Raw genomic sequence first — 14070 nt, 5'->3', positions numbered from 1 at the left:
ACTGTACTAGATGGCAACTGAAATACTGTGTTGAGTTGTGTGTGCCACATTTTAAGAAAGATATTGACAATCTGGAAAGAGTACAGAGGAAAGCAATCAGGAGAGAGTAAGATCTTGAGACAATGCCACATGAGGATCAATGGAAAGAAGTGGGACTGTTTTGCTTGGAGAAGAGAGCACCTAGGCAACATGAGAGAGTCCTCTTCAAATATATGCAGGGCTGTCATACAGAATAGGGATTAGATCTGTTTGGAATTGTTCTGTTGCATTAATAAGCCTCACAGAATCTCAGAGTTGGACAGGATCTTAGAGGTCCTTTACTACACTTGAAAAGGAATCCCCACTATAACACCCATGAAAAATAGTCATCCAGCCTACATCTGAAGACCTCCAGTGATGACTAAACCACTATTTTCCAAGGCTCTTGTTGGTAACTTGAAGTTTTAGGAAGCATTTCCTTCCTCAGAGAGGAAATCTGCAATTTCTACCTGTTACTCTCAGTTCTGCTTTCTGGGGCCAAGCGCAAGAGATCACATCCTTACAATATGTAAGAATCTATCATTGTTGAGCAGGATTTTCACAGTTGTGAGACTCTCTGAATGCAATTACCAAAAATCTCTCCTCCTTCTCAAGCCAACGTTGATCTTCTTCCATTTCTTGCTGCTGCCGTATCAACCTCTCTTCCATAAGATGGGCTGGAAGGACTTGGCCTAATCCCCTCATGTCCAATGTGGCAGAGTCCTAAATGATGAGAAAAAACAAAGTCCATAGCTTCATATTCAGATCTGTTCTCTGTACCACTGGTGCATTTTTCTCAATGACTTCCAAGGAGCAAAACAAACTCTTTACATTAGTTAAAGTGCATAAAACCTTGGATAAGCACACATTTGTGCCAGGATCTAATACAAAAGAGAAGATAATAAATTGTGAATAAAAGAATGATTTGATAGCAGGCAATGATGATGTTCTATAATTCAAAGAAATACTTTAAAATCAACTTTGGGAGCTGACAGTAATTCTTAGTTATTTCACTGGGTTAGAGAGGAATTGAACATAAAAATCTTGCCCCTCCAAACTGTTTGATTTTGAGCAATCCATTTAATCTCTCCGACCCTCAGTTTTCTCTTCTGCAAAGTGTGGATGATTACCCCTGCTGTGCCTTCGTCACAGGACTGTCATAAAGATCAAATGAAATAATGGACATAAAGCACTCTGTATATGTCAAGGTCTATATACTGGTAAACTATCATTTCTAAGGCTGATTTAAAATATTCTTTATTTCGGAAGCCAAAGGAGAACTACAAATGAAAATAATTATAGGGAGAAGAACAGATCCTCCTGAGAAGTTATAACCTTTGTTCAGACCACACAGAGTACCTGGTCCTGTGGTACTTTAATAAACTTTAAATGCAACATATATTACAGCTATCTGTGTTTGGCCTTGTCACTCTACTAGATCAAAGCCTCTGTGAGGGCAGACACCATGTCTTCTCTAGCGCTCTGAATAAAAGCGATGGTTAATAAATGCTTGTTGAATGTACAAAGAGCACTGGGCCAGAGAAGCTAGGAAAGCTTAGGAATAAGAAAAATAATGCTTCCTGCCAAGCAGTACAAATGAAGTGGTACTGTCTGCTGCAGATAGAACAGGAATAATAAGTCTAGGACTGAAAGTCTTTTCCCTGAAAAGGCCAGTCTCCTGTAGTTATGGTGGCCTTTGTTTTATTTATATGCAGCCTACCATCAAGTTGGTGCTGTCCTTTTCAGAAAAGTGAATAAGAGATTACAGAATTTCCACTTTGGTACTTATATAAACAATTTTTATAAAACCTTGGAACCAATCTCCGACTTTTCATAGAACACTGAATAGACAAGCATATAGGATAAAAATGTTTTTTCTTATATTTAGGAATAGATAAGCCAAATACAGAAAATCGCAGAATTTTTAAGCTCGAAGGGATATCAGTTAAACTACTACATGTTAACAAATTAATTTTCTATTATTGCACTATAATAAAAATATGAAGAAATAAGATGAATTCAGAGAAGCGTAGGAAGACATAGTGAAGCAAATGGCACAAGGAAAATAATATACACAATGGCTACAACAATGGAAATAGAAAAAACAATAAAATTAAACTAAACACTACGTAACTACAAAAACCAAAGCTTGAGAAAACCAGAAAAAAATGCATCTCCCTTTTTTCATTGTAGTGGAGAACAATGGATATGAAATATTATATATAGTCACACATGGCTGATGTGTTGGTTGGTTTTGCTGACCTGTTTTTCTCTTTATTTTTTAATCTTTGTTACAAAGCATAATCCAAAATGAATATTACATAAAAGCAAAAGTCAAGCAAAATATTTTTTTTTAAGAAAGAAAAACTGATTTCCTAAGAAAACTTTATTTACCTCCATGTTGGGCTGCCACATTGATACCTCCTGAGGTCGATGGTTCCAAGACTCTGTTTGGTCCAACAGAGATGCCTGACCAGGATAAATGCTGCCAGCCATGGCTGTTATTCCATGAGAACCAGGATAGCCAGAGACCTGTGAAGGAGTTATAGAAGACATTTTAATATTTTTAAGGATCTTGATTGAGTAGCTTTGACCCATGTAGGGAAGGAAGTGGAAGGAAAAAAATATGACTTATAAATGACCAGATAAGAAGTAATTTTTTTATGGAACTGTAAAAAAGTACTCATTTAAAAGGTGAAAAAATACATTTTTCAGATGAAAGACCATAGGTAGACATAAATATGGCTAAATAATACCTGGCTGCCAGCATGTCCCCCATACCTCTAGGACAAAAACTGTAAAATAGGGTCATAGAATTATAGAGTTAGCCCTCAGAGCCTTACTTTGTTTTATAGATGAGGAAGTAGAGGTATAGAAAGGTTAAGTGACTTGCCCAGTGTCACACAGCTAGTAAGTATCTGAGGTAGGATCTGAACTCAGGTTTTCTTGACTCCAAGTACAATACTCTACAAGAATCTAGATTAACCCCAAAGCTTAAACGAAGACCAAGGATTCATGAAAAGGGCAATAAAATTCTCAGTTTGGAGGAGGTAAATCTAAAGCACAGGAGAAATAAGATTATATAGTTTCTTCCCCACAAAGGGCATCAGAAAGAGAAAGAATGCAGTCAATATTTTATACATTGGTTCAAGTCCCAGCTCTTTATCTTACTAGCTGTAGGAACCTGGGCAAATCACAGTTTCTTCAGTTTCTTCATTCACAAAACAAAAGAATATTTATGCCACCTACCTCATAAGTTTGTGAGGATTAAATGAAATTATAAGTAAAATGTCACTCACAAAGTTATAAAAATATCAACTATTATGATCATAACTATTCCTTAGACTGATGCTGTCAAGTAATTAATAATTAACCACAGAAATACAAAGACTAAAATGCTAGTATTAAGTGAAATAATGTACACCTCAGGCTAGATTTTCCTTTCAGTCTCTTTCCGTTGGTTCCTACCCAAATTCTGACGGGGTCAAATACAATTATAGTTTCTTCTAAGATGCACTGATAGTTTCAATTTTATGGAAATCAAGACATGTTAAAACATCTTAATGATAAAAATAATACTTTCAGAATGTCACTTCATCATCATCACCATCCTCATCCTCATCATTTTTTTTTGAAGAAAGAACCTCTTGCTGCCAAAGAACTTTTAGATACTTTTCCAATAAAGAAGTTTCCAATGTTTTATGGCAACATTCCAAGTAACACAAATAACTATGGGAAAGGACTCAAATGGTTATTACTCAGTCTAAAAAAGAATATGAAATGTCCCAAAGAAATCTCTTACTTATAAAAATAAAAATGTTCTCAGGAAATCCAAATACAATGCTTTAGCCTTAAGTGCTTTCCCCTTCCTTTGAACTCTTAATAATATTTATTGTTTATAGTACTCGTTTGATTATTAACATTCTGTCTTGTGAAATTTCTAATGTTGAGGTGTTATTTAAATACTATACTGTTATTTAATTTTTCATGTTTGTGTCTTATCTCTTTGTAAATCTTAAAATACAAGAGAAATGTGAACTATTACTGTGTCTTTATGATTATTTTTTTTAAATAAGGAACAGCCTTTTAAATAGTTGAGGTCATTTTAAATTTTACTCCTACTTTTCAAGCTGTGGAATATTCTCAACTTAGGAGCATCTTCAAGTCTGATGTACTCACTTATTCTTTTGTTTTCCTTTAATTTAGACCTTTCTTTCCTAATCTCCCAGGTAGTTAGTGTTCTCTCCTCTAAGTTTACTTACCTGCATTTACATGTTGATTTCCCACTACCCTTCCTCCCAAAGGAATGTAAATTCCTTAAGGGCAAGAACAACTTGGTTTTTGTCTTGTATTCCCAATGTTTAATAAATGTTTGTAGAATTGAACTTAATTATCCAAGTTATCAAAAGAAACAGTGATTAGAATAGGAAATGATAACTACGAAGCGTTACTTTCTGGGTGTGAAATTCATCATCCTTACATATAATAATGCTTAACAATATTATAGTAAAAATTTAGAGGACATAGGTTCAAATCCAGATTTGGAGAATTCGACAAAAATTTATTAAATATCTTTTATGTTTAAGTCGCTGTTCTGGGGACACAATAACAACAGCAAAAATGAAGCAATCATTGTCCTTAAGGAGCTTATATTGTATTTACTAGCTATGTGATCATGACCATGGAAGGTCATTTCACCTCTTTGAGTGTCAATTTCCTCAAATGTAATTAAGATCTCTTTCAGCTCTAAATCTTATGATTCTGTAATTTTATTTGGTAAGCTTCTCATATGAGATGGTACAAAAACACTTACTGAAATTAACATTTCTTCTTTGGCTATATGAAAGGGCACTTTAACAGAGTAGGAAATGAAATTCCTTTGGCTTGAATGACTCTTCAGAAAGCCATGTTGACTTTTATGTAGTATTACTGTTCTGGGTGATCAGTTAAATGGATTGATAATTTGTTTTGTTGGGGGGGGGGTTGGATGGGAAAGAAAATTGTAAGAAGTTTTTTTAAACTATTAAATTTTATATTTCAATTAAGAAGCACTTATTTTTTCTTTCCCACCTTACTCACCCTTAAAAAAAGGAAAAAAGTCATTTTGACAAATACGCATAGTTAAACAAAACCAGTTCCCAGGTTGACCATGTCCAAAAATGTAAAATTTTGCACCTTAAGACCCTTACCTCTATGCCAAGAAGTGTGCAACATGCTTCATTAATTCTCTGGATGGACTGCCAAATTTCTATCCTGTTCATTCTGCAGTCCTCCCTTTATCTTTCCCCATCAAATTTAAGCTTACTGAGATAGGAATTGCTGTGATCATTCTCTTTTGCTCCCCAGATGGACACTACATTTGTACTTTTCTAATTCCTAGAGATTTTTCCAGCTTATGACTTCTAAAAATTAAGGGCCTGCCAATTCATTGGTTAGCCTAAAGTTTCCATGATCAAGTCCTGTTGAATTGATATGACTATTATTCATTAAACCTATATTTTGTCTTATTTTAAGTTTGCCAATGTATCAGAACTTATTCTTAAGAAAAGTGTCACGTCTTAACATGAACGTTATGGATCTTGTGACTGAAAAACAGGGAAGGTAAAAGGTACATTTAAAATTTATTGACTAGGACTCAAATAACTCAGAAACCCAAAACCTAGAAAAAATAAACAAAGACATGACCATAAAGACACATGTATACAACCCCTAAATAGAATTTTCTTCAAAGATATGGAGAAATAAACAATATACTTCATTCTTTTACCTGATAATGATTGGCTTGTACCATGTGTTGCGGACTAGGATAAAAGCCTTCACTGGATCTTGGGCTAGGATAACCAGGTCGGCTGGGCTGTGAACAAATTACAAGCAGTGGTAAAAAGAGGAATATATTGGTTACTTTAATGGCCTATTTCTAATCAAATAGCATTTACTGAAGAGATTATAAAATATGCTTAAGTCAAGGGAGTCAATGTGGTATAGGGGAAGGAGCACTATGCCAAGAGTCAGAAGACCTGGGCTTGAGTTATGGCCCAATCACTCTGACTTTGTGAAAGACACACCCTTTATGAGTTTCAGTTTATTTTTTTTAAATCTATAAAATGGAGAGAAAATTCTTTCTTTGTTCACCTTTATAGAAATGAGAACATGGATGAATTACAATTAAGTGAGGTATTTTGTGTCCTCCTGTCTAGAATAGTGCTGGGCACATAGAAGATTCTTAATAAATGCATGCTGAATAAATGAGATAATATGATTGAATGAAGGATTGTCACATTATTTAATATGATGAATGGCTTAACAGAAAGGACATAAGATTGAGAGTCAGTAAATTGGAGCTTTGATCTTGGCTTCAGTTTAGTGTCCTTCTGGGCCTCAGTTTTGTCTCTGTCTAATGAGGGAGTTAGAATAAATAAGTTCAAATATTCTTTTCCTTTCAAGCATTTTATAATCTAGTTAGAGAATTTATATTGAAATCCAAGTTAAAGAACCAGGTGGAATTCTTTAACCTGGAGCAGAAAAAGATGACAAGTGATAAGTAAATAGAGGCCACTGACACTGAGGTGAAAATAAAAAGCAATGGATTTTAAGTGCAGCAGGAAGGAAAGAAGATAGTTTTTATGAGGACTAATTTCTAAAAATGGAGTACTGTTGGACACAGGAAAGGGTTATCAAATGGCTAGACTAGGCCTTTTCTTTCTCTGTTTGCTGGAGCATTCTAGTAGCAGTGGGATACCAGTGTAAGAAGTTACAGGAAGGCCAGTTTCAGCTCAATACAAAGAAGAATGTTGTAACAATTAACATTTTTTTAAAAATGGCATAGTCTATCTCCTGAGTGGTGAGTTACTTGTAACAGGACTTGTTTAAGTGGAGAATAGATGACTACTTATCATGAATGATGTCTAAATTCAGTGTCCTTTCAATTAAATAATGCTATATTTTGAAGCAGAAGAGAGACCCAGTATGGTGGGTGGAAGATTAGAAAAATTACTTATGCAAAGACTCCATGTCATTCCCCGATTAAAAAAACTTCAGCAGCTTCCTGTTGCTGAAAGAATAATATACAAACACCTTACCCTGGCATTTAAGACACTCTACAAGCTGATTATAAACTATTTTTCTAGCCTCATTTCATACTACTCCTCACCGATTATGTGCCAGCCCTTAGCACACAGTAAGTACTTAATAAATGCTTCTTGACTGACAGCCTACATTCCCTGCATTTCAGTCACACTGAACCTTATCTTGTACTCTCATCTCTATTTGCAGATACCATCTCCCCATGTCTAAAACATATTGCACTTATTTCTACCCATTGAAACACATTTTAAAACACTTTAGGACCCAGCTCTGGTACCACTTCTTCCATTAAGACTTCCCTGATTCCACCTCCCATAGATGAAAGTGGTCTTGTTACCCGTTATTTTAAGTCATATTAATCTGTATGCATGTTATATCCCTACTGTTAGATTATAAGTTCCTTGAGCATATGTAATTTTTCACTTTAGTATCTTTAGGGCACAATACAGTACTCTGTACATAACAGGAAACTTAATAAATAATGAATTGGGTTGAATGTTTTACGGGAATATCATGCTTTAGCTGAGGATTAGATTAAATAATCTCTATGATACCTTACAACTTAAGATTCTTTGATTCACTGTTAAGTGTGTCAGTACTATACTGACAGAATGGAAAAATTTTATTGGGGCAAAAACTCCCAACATCTCAGTTATGAAAGGATGTCACATCTACAAATTGGTGCTATTCAGATGGGTACATCTGAGACACAAATATGTATGTCCTTTGGTGTAAATTCACAAGGCTGATTTCTTTCCTCCATATGTAAAATACAGCCCATAAGAAATATGTGTTTTCTGCTTATATAATTAAAAAAGAAATACAAGGAGAAAAAACAATCCAAATTCTTTTATAAGACATTTAAGGGTCTCAGAACTGTGTGAAACTAAAGAAATCATCTGGTATTAATGCCCTCATTTCACAGATGAGGAAACTAAGGTACAGAGAGGAAGTGATCTGCCCAAGTTCACCTAGCTAGCCAGCGACAGAACTGGGACATAGAGAATCAACCATGTGAATTATCTGTTTGGACACTGGGGTGGGGGTAGTGAAAGACAATACATCTAAAAATGGTTTAGCAATAGCATCATGCTCCCACTTACCCAGGTTCGCAACCTAGGTGTCATCCTCAGCTCTTCACTCTCTCTCACTTCCCCATATCTAATCTGTTTCCAAGACCTGCTGATTTTACCTTCACAGCCTCAAGTGAAGAGCAAATGAAATAATATTTGTAAAGTGCTTAGCATAGTGCCTAGCAAATTGTAGGTGTTTAATAAATGCTTATTCCCTTCCCTCCCTTCTCCATAAGATCATCTCTCCTCTAGGGCTACCCCCAGTCTGATACAGGACCTTACTACCTCACATCTGGACTACTACAACAGCATGATAGTTGGTTCCCTGCTGCAGTACATCTCCCCACTGCAGTACATCTTCCATTAATTTGTCAAATCAATCTTCCTAAGGTGCAGGCCTGATTATGTCATCTCCCCTTCAATAAACTCCAGTGATTCCGTATCCACTTCAGAATCAAATATAAAATCCTCTGTTTGGTGTTCAAAGCCCTTCTTCCTGGCTTCTTCCTACCTCTCCAGTCTTCTTACACCTTATTCTTCCTCCCCCACAACATACTCTGTGATCCAGTGACACTGCCTCCTGGCTGTCCCTTGCACAAAAAACTCCATTTTTCAACTCCAAGCATTTTCACTGCCTGACCCCCATGTCCAGAATTCTTTCCTTCTTCATCTTGACTCCTGGCTTTCTTCAAGTCCCAGATAAAAATCCCACGTTCTACAGGAAGCCTTTCCTAATCTCCCTTAAAGCTACTGCCTTTCCTGTGTTGGTTATCTCCAATTTATTCTGTTTATGATTTGTTTCTACATGGTTATTTGCATGCCTCCTCCCTCATTAGACTGTGAACTCCTTTTTGCTCTTCTTTATATCCCTAGTACCTTAGCACAGTGCCTGTGCCTGGCACATAGTAGGTGCTTAGGGTGGGGTGGGGTGGAGAGGGAGGGTAATCAGCATTTGTATACTGACTACGGGAAAGAGAAAGAGAAGATCATTAAGAAATACATGTAAGGCCTAGGTCTTGATAGTGCATCAACCATAGAATGCTACATATTAATTGTAGGAAAGACAAAGTAACATTTATCTGTTACTGGAATGAACAATGGTTTGGGCTCCTCTAGGGCAGGGATGGCTTCAGATAAAATATTCCAAAGAGTACCCTGTGAATTATATTAAGTACTTTTATAATTCTTATATCCCTTCCAGCTCTATGATCTGTCTGTGATGATGATACAGATAGATACACACACACAAATACAAACTTATTTTAAGTACTTATATTAAGGCATCATGTCATCATAAATAGAGAAGCTGGCCTCTGAGTCAGGAGGACATGTGTTCAAGTGTTACCTCTGACACCTACCAGAGATCCCTGTTGTCTCTGAGAAGCTTATGTTATGAGTTATAGACTAAGTCCTGACCTACATTTGGTAGTTTCTGTAATGGGAATGCTCTACATCAATGATATCAGAGGTCTAGACAAAAAAAACATAAATAGCTTGCCAAAAGAAGTCTAAAAGATATCATCGAGGAGATATATGACTAGAAGAGGAGGTATATTGGTCATGTAGTAAAAGTGAGGTATAACAAATGGATACCCTGAGCACTGGACTGGATATTCTCAACATATTAAAAGAAACAGAGGAAAGATTCCAAAACACTGCATTCACATATAATGGGTATACAGAGAAAAAAAGAGTCAGAAAAAAGGTGTGGATGGATTGAGAAGTACCCATATTAATGACAGCAAAGATTTTAGAAATGTTTAAGTATTACTGAGAATTCATTAGCATTTAACGTTCAATAACTCATTTTGGGAGGCAGTTTTAATGTTCTGCCTACAATTAAATACAACTCCATCTGTTTTACCACTGTTTTGTGTTTTGAATCTGAAGGAAGAATGTATTTTTCAGTTTTTGTAAATTCTCTTTCCACTCATTCATGAAATTTAAATCTAGAAGCCACATTTTCTACCTATACTTAATGGAATTGAAGAACTGAATAGGGCCTGTGATATCATCACTTCATACAGGAAAGTAGAGCTGTTAAATCATGTAGTCACCCAATTTCTGAGTAAGTGAATATCTTTTTGAGGTGAAAAATCCTACAAACATAAAAGTAGAGGGGATTTGACAATGAGGATTTCTACATAGAAATCAGGTTTGACTCTTGAATGGCAAAGGCATTCAATAATGTGATGGTAGTTTGTTTATAATTTACCATGCCTCCTTTAGAAGGTAGAGTAGAAAAATGACTGGCTTTGCTGTCAGAAAACATGATGATGATGATAGCATATAGAACCTACTCTGTGCCAGGCATTGTGCTAAGTGCTTTACAAATATTATTTCATTGGATCCTTGCAATGACTTTGAGAAGTAGGTGCTATCATTATTCACATTTTGGAGTTGAAGAATTGGAGGCAAACAGGTTAAATGATTTGCCCAAGGTCACACGGTGTCTGAAGCAGAATTTCAATCTTGGTTCAAAATCCTGATCTCACTTATAACCTATACAGCATGAGATATGTCACTGAGGTTTTTAGTGTAGAGACACTGTCCCTCTACATTCTAAAAGTCTATTATTGTCTAGTGGCTAGCTAACAGGGATTGTGTACCTTGGGAAAAAATATTAACATACAGAGAGACACAGCCTACGGACTTTACAGGCAGGAAATCAAGGTAAATTTTGTCACAGCATTAAGGTAATCATGGTCTTTGGAACATAAAACCTAGTTTTGAATTTCTGCAACTTACTGGGAGTGACACCACGTGATTTATTTAAACTCTCTGTGCTTCAGTTTTTTCATCTGTAAACTGGGACTAGAAGGGATATTGGACAGATCAAATGAGATAACGTGCTCTGTAAATAGAGAATGACAGCTATTGTTTTTGTTATGCTTCCACAATGAAACTTCATCATGCTAGTGAAATCAGAATAGCCAAACCCATCCAAAGAAAATCTCCAAGTCTTCACAATTTTTAATATAAATTTTAATTAGTTAAAGTTTAAATAAAATTTTTAATCCCAAACTTTGACACCTAAAAGGGGGCATTTCTATGCATACAGAATGTGAAAAAATTATTCTCTAAGAAACTCTGAACCTTTAGAACACTTACTTTAAAAAATTCTACACATTACTTTTTAAACTGTTCTGCTTATTTGTGCTCCCTTTCGAACTTTTTTTCTGTTCTCTTTGTGACATTTAAAAAAAAATGCTGTAATGGCTCTCATAGCCTCACTATTGCCATCCCCTTTTCCTAAGTCCTCCCCCATCATTTAACTGAGAGAAAAAAACCAAAAAACACTTGCAAAAACATAGCCAAGCAAAAAGAATTCACACAATGGGTGCGTCCAAAAATTGTCTTTTTCTGTACTTTGTGTCCATCACCTCTCCCTCAGGAGATGGGTGACACGCTTTATCATAGGTCTTCTGGAGACATGGCTAGTCATTGCACTGATCAGAGGTGTTAAGTCTTTCAAGGTTGCTTTTCTTTACATTGCTGCTCTTCTATAATAATTGTTCTCTTGCATCAGCTCATAAAGGATTCTCAGAAATCATCTCTTTTGTAAATTCTGACAGCCAAATAATATTCTATTATATTCACAGGCCACAATTTTCTCAGCCAATCCTCAATTGTCGAGGAGACAATCTAACACATCCTCTTAAATTCTAGGTATTTTGCTCCCCTTTAAGTTCCTATTCAGGATCAGAAGTTTGCTGTGCTTGTGGTCATTTCCTCCAACCCTAGAATTTATCTTCCCTCTTAACTTCCTCCTTTCACTCTTACTATCCCCCAATACTTACTTTCCCCACTACAGATTATGTGTTTTCTATGTGTGAGCATACACCCATTTGCTATTAAGGGTGAAGTTCATCTACTGGCACTTTCCTGATTCCTTCTACCTTTGTACATTCTTCTCATGTACCCCAATTACGAGAAATAGCAAATCCCACCACCTTCTTCCTTTTATTCTCCCTTCTCTTTACCCTCTTCACTCAGAACAGAGACAACCCATCCCCAGACGCTCTGTTTTATTTTATTTTTTAAATTTAACTCCCTTAATGCTTTTTTGAAGATAATCAGTAAACATTTATTAATCACCTGCTATGTGGCATGCATTGTGACATTTAAGTTTTAAGGGGACACTTGTTTTTTCTCCCCCATTATACTGTTAAGACTGTATCACCCTAAATCTCCTTCCAATTACTCAAATTTACCTTTTTAGGTTTCTCTGGACTATTATGTTTGAATTTCAAAGTTCCTATGTAGCGCTGGTGTTTTCATCAGAAATGTCTAAAAGTCCTCTGTCCGATTAAAGATTCATTTAAAATAGGATTATATTTAACTTTGTAGGGTAGGTCTTTATTTGTATCTTTTGCATTTTGAAAAATTATATCTTGCTACGTCCTCAGGTTTTTAGAAATTTCCAACACTCAGGTGACCTTTCCTGGGTCCCCTGGTACTTAAACTACTACTTTCTGGATGTATGCTGTAAATTTTTTTTTTATATGAGAGTTCTAGATTTTGGCTATTACATTTGTGGGATCTTTTCTTTGGGGGTTTCTTTCAGAAGGTGATTGGTAAGTTCTTTCTATTTTTACTTTGCCCTTTGGTTCTAATACATTTGGGTAGTTTTAATTTACGGTCTCCTGAAATACGGTGTATGGACTTTTTTGTTTTCTTAAGTCATGGTTTCCAGGGAGTCTAATTACTTTTAAATTCTTTCTCCTCAACCTGTTTTACAGGTCAGTTGTTTTGGGTATCATATATCTTACATTTTCTTTTTCTTTTTTTTCCAATCCGTTGATTTTGTTCTACTATTTCTTGCTGTCTCATGGAATTACCTGCAATAGGTCCAATCTATTCTATTATGCAAGGAAGCCATGATCTGGGTAAGGGTAACCACTTTATCTTCTTTTTTTCCAATTCTTTCCTCCAGAGCTTTTATTTAAAACCTGTTAAAATGCTCTGCTTCAGTTCTTCTGTTTTTTTCTCAAAAGTCCTCTGGGAAAGTCCTTTTTCACCCTTTTTCCTCTGCTTGCACTTGTTACAAAGTTATTCTCTACTTTTTGGACATCTTCAGATTTGCAATAATTTTTCATAATGGTTTTTCTCAGACTTCCTGAATCGAGACCAGGCTCTGCCTACTGACTGCTGCGTTTATGATTTGGATGGCTGCCTCTGCTTGGTTTCTTCCTGGGTTACCTGGGTTTCTGTGCTGACCTTTACCTCCCAGGGTTAGACACCTTGTCTGGCATCTAATGGCAGCATGCTAGGACCCTTGGAGCCCTTGGGTTGGGTCTGCAGGGTCCCATTCTGAGCACTGCACCTTTACTCCAGAACTTCCAAGGTTGCTACCGTGGGGCCTTCTTTCTACTCTTGCTGCCTCTGGACAAAGAGACTTAGAGGTTACACATGTGCCTGGTGGCATAAGTTTCTTTGTATCCCCATATTTAGCACAGCTCATAGCACATAATAGGCGCTTCATGGACCGTGACTATGACTATCTAATCTAGCTGGGAAGCTACCCTACTCTATAGCCTCCTTTCCTATTGTCTTCAGTCTCCCAGCTGACCTGTTCTATAGTTCTGGGGTGGAAGAAGTAATTTATTGTAATTTCTCACTGCTTTGTTCTGGTGCCAATTTAGGGTTTTGCTGGAGTAGGTATGGGAGCTGGAAGGTCTGACTGCTCTTCAAGCAGACCATTTTACAATATAATAATAATAAACATTCACATAGCACTTTGAGGTTTACAAAGTGCTTTATACATGTTATCTCATCTGATCTTTACAACAACCCTGTGAAGTAGGTAATGTTATTATCTCCATTATACAGATGAAGAAACTGAGGTTGAGGATGGCAAAGTAGGTTGCCTGCAGTCACACAAATAAGTGTGAGT

General features: G+C 36.2%; 1 protein-coding gene across 6 annotated transcripts in view; it reads right to left on the bottom strand.

The window, feature by feature from the left end:
* PTK2 (protein tyrosine kinase 2) overlaps nucleotides 1-14070 on the bottom strand; it is a 434883-nt gene that overhangs the window by 43945 nt on the left and 376868 nt on the right. For all 6 annotated transcript variants that reach the window (XM_036741078.1, XM_036741072.1, XM_036741073.1 and 3 more), the window contains 3 exons: nucleotides 5786-5872; nucleotides 2413-2550; nucleotides 610-741 (listed from right to left, as the gene is read on the bottom strand). In XM_036741078.1, the coding sequence (XP_036596973.1) occupies nucleotides 610-741; nucleotides 2413-2550; nucleotides 5786-5872 (357 nt within the window). The remainder of the gene's footprint in view (nucleotides 1-609; nucleotides 742-2412; nucleotides 2551-5785; nucleotides 5873-14070) is intronic.

This window comes from Trichosurus vulpecula, chromosome 1 (assembly GCF_011100635.1).
Source record: "Trichosurus vulpecula isolate mTriVul1 chromosome 1, mTriVul1.pri, whole genome shotgun sequence".
NCBI lineage: Eukaryota > Metazoa > Chordata > Mammalia > Diprotodontia > Phalangeridae > Trichosurus > Trichosurus vulpecula.
Note: the sequence above shows the minus strand (reverse complement) of the source record. Positions and strands in the feature narration are given on the sequence as shown.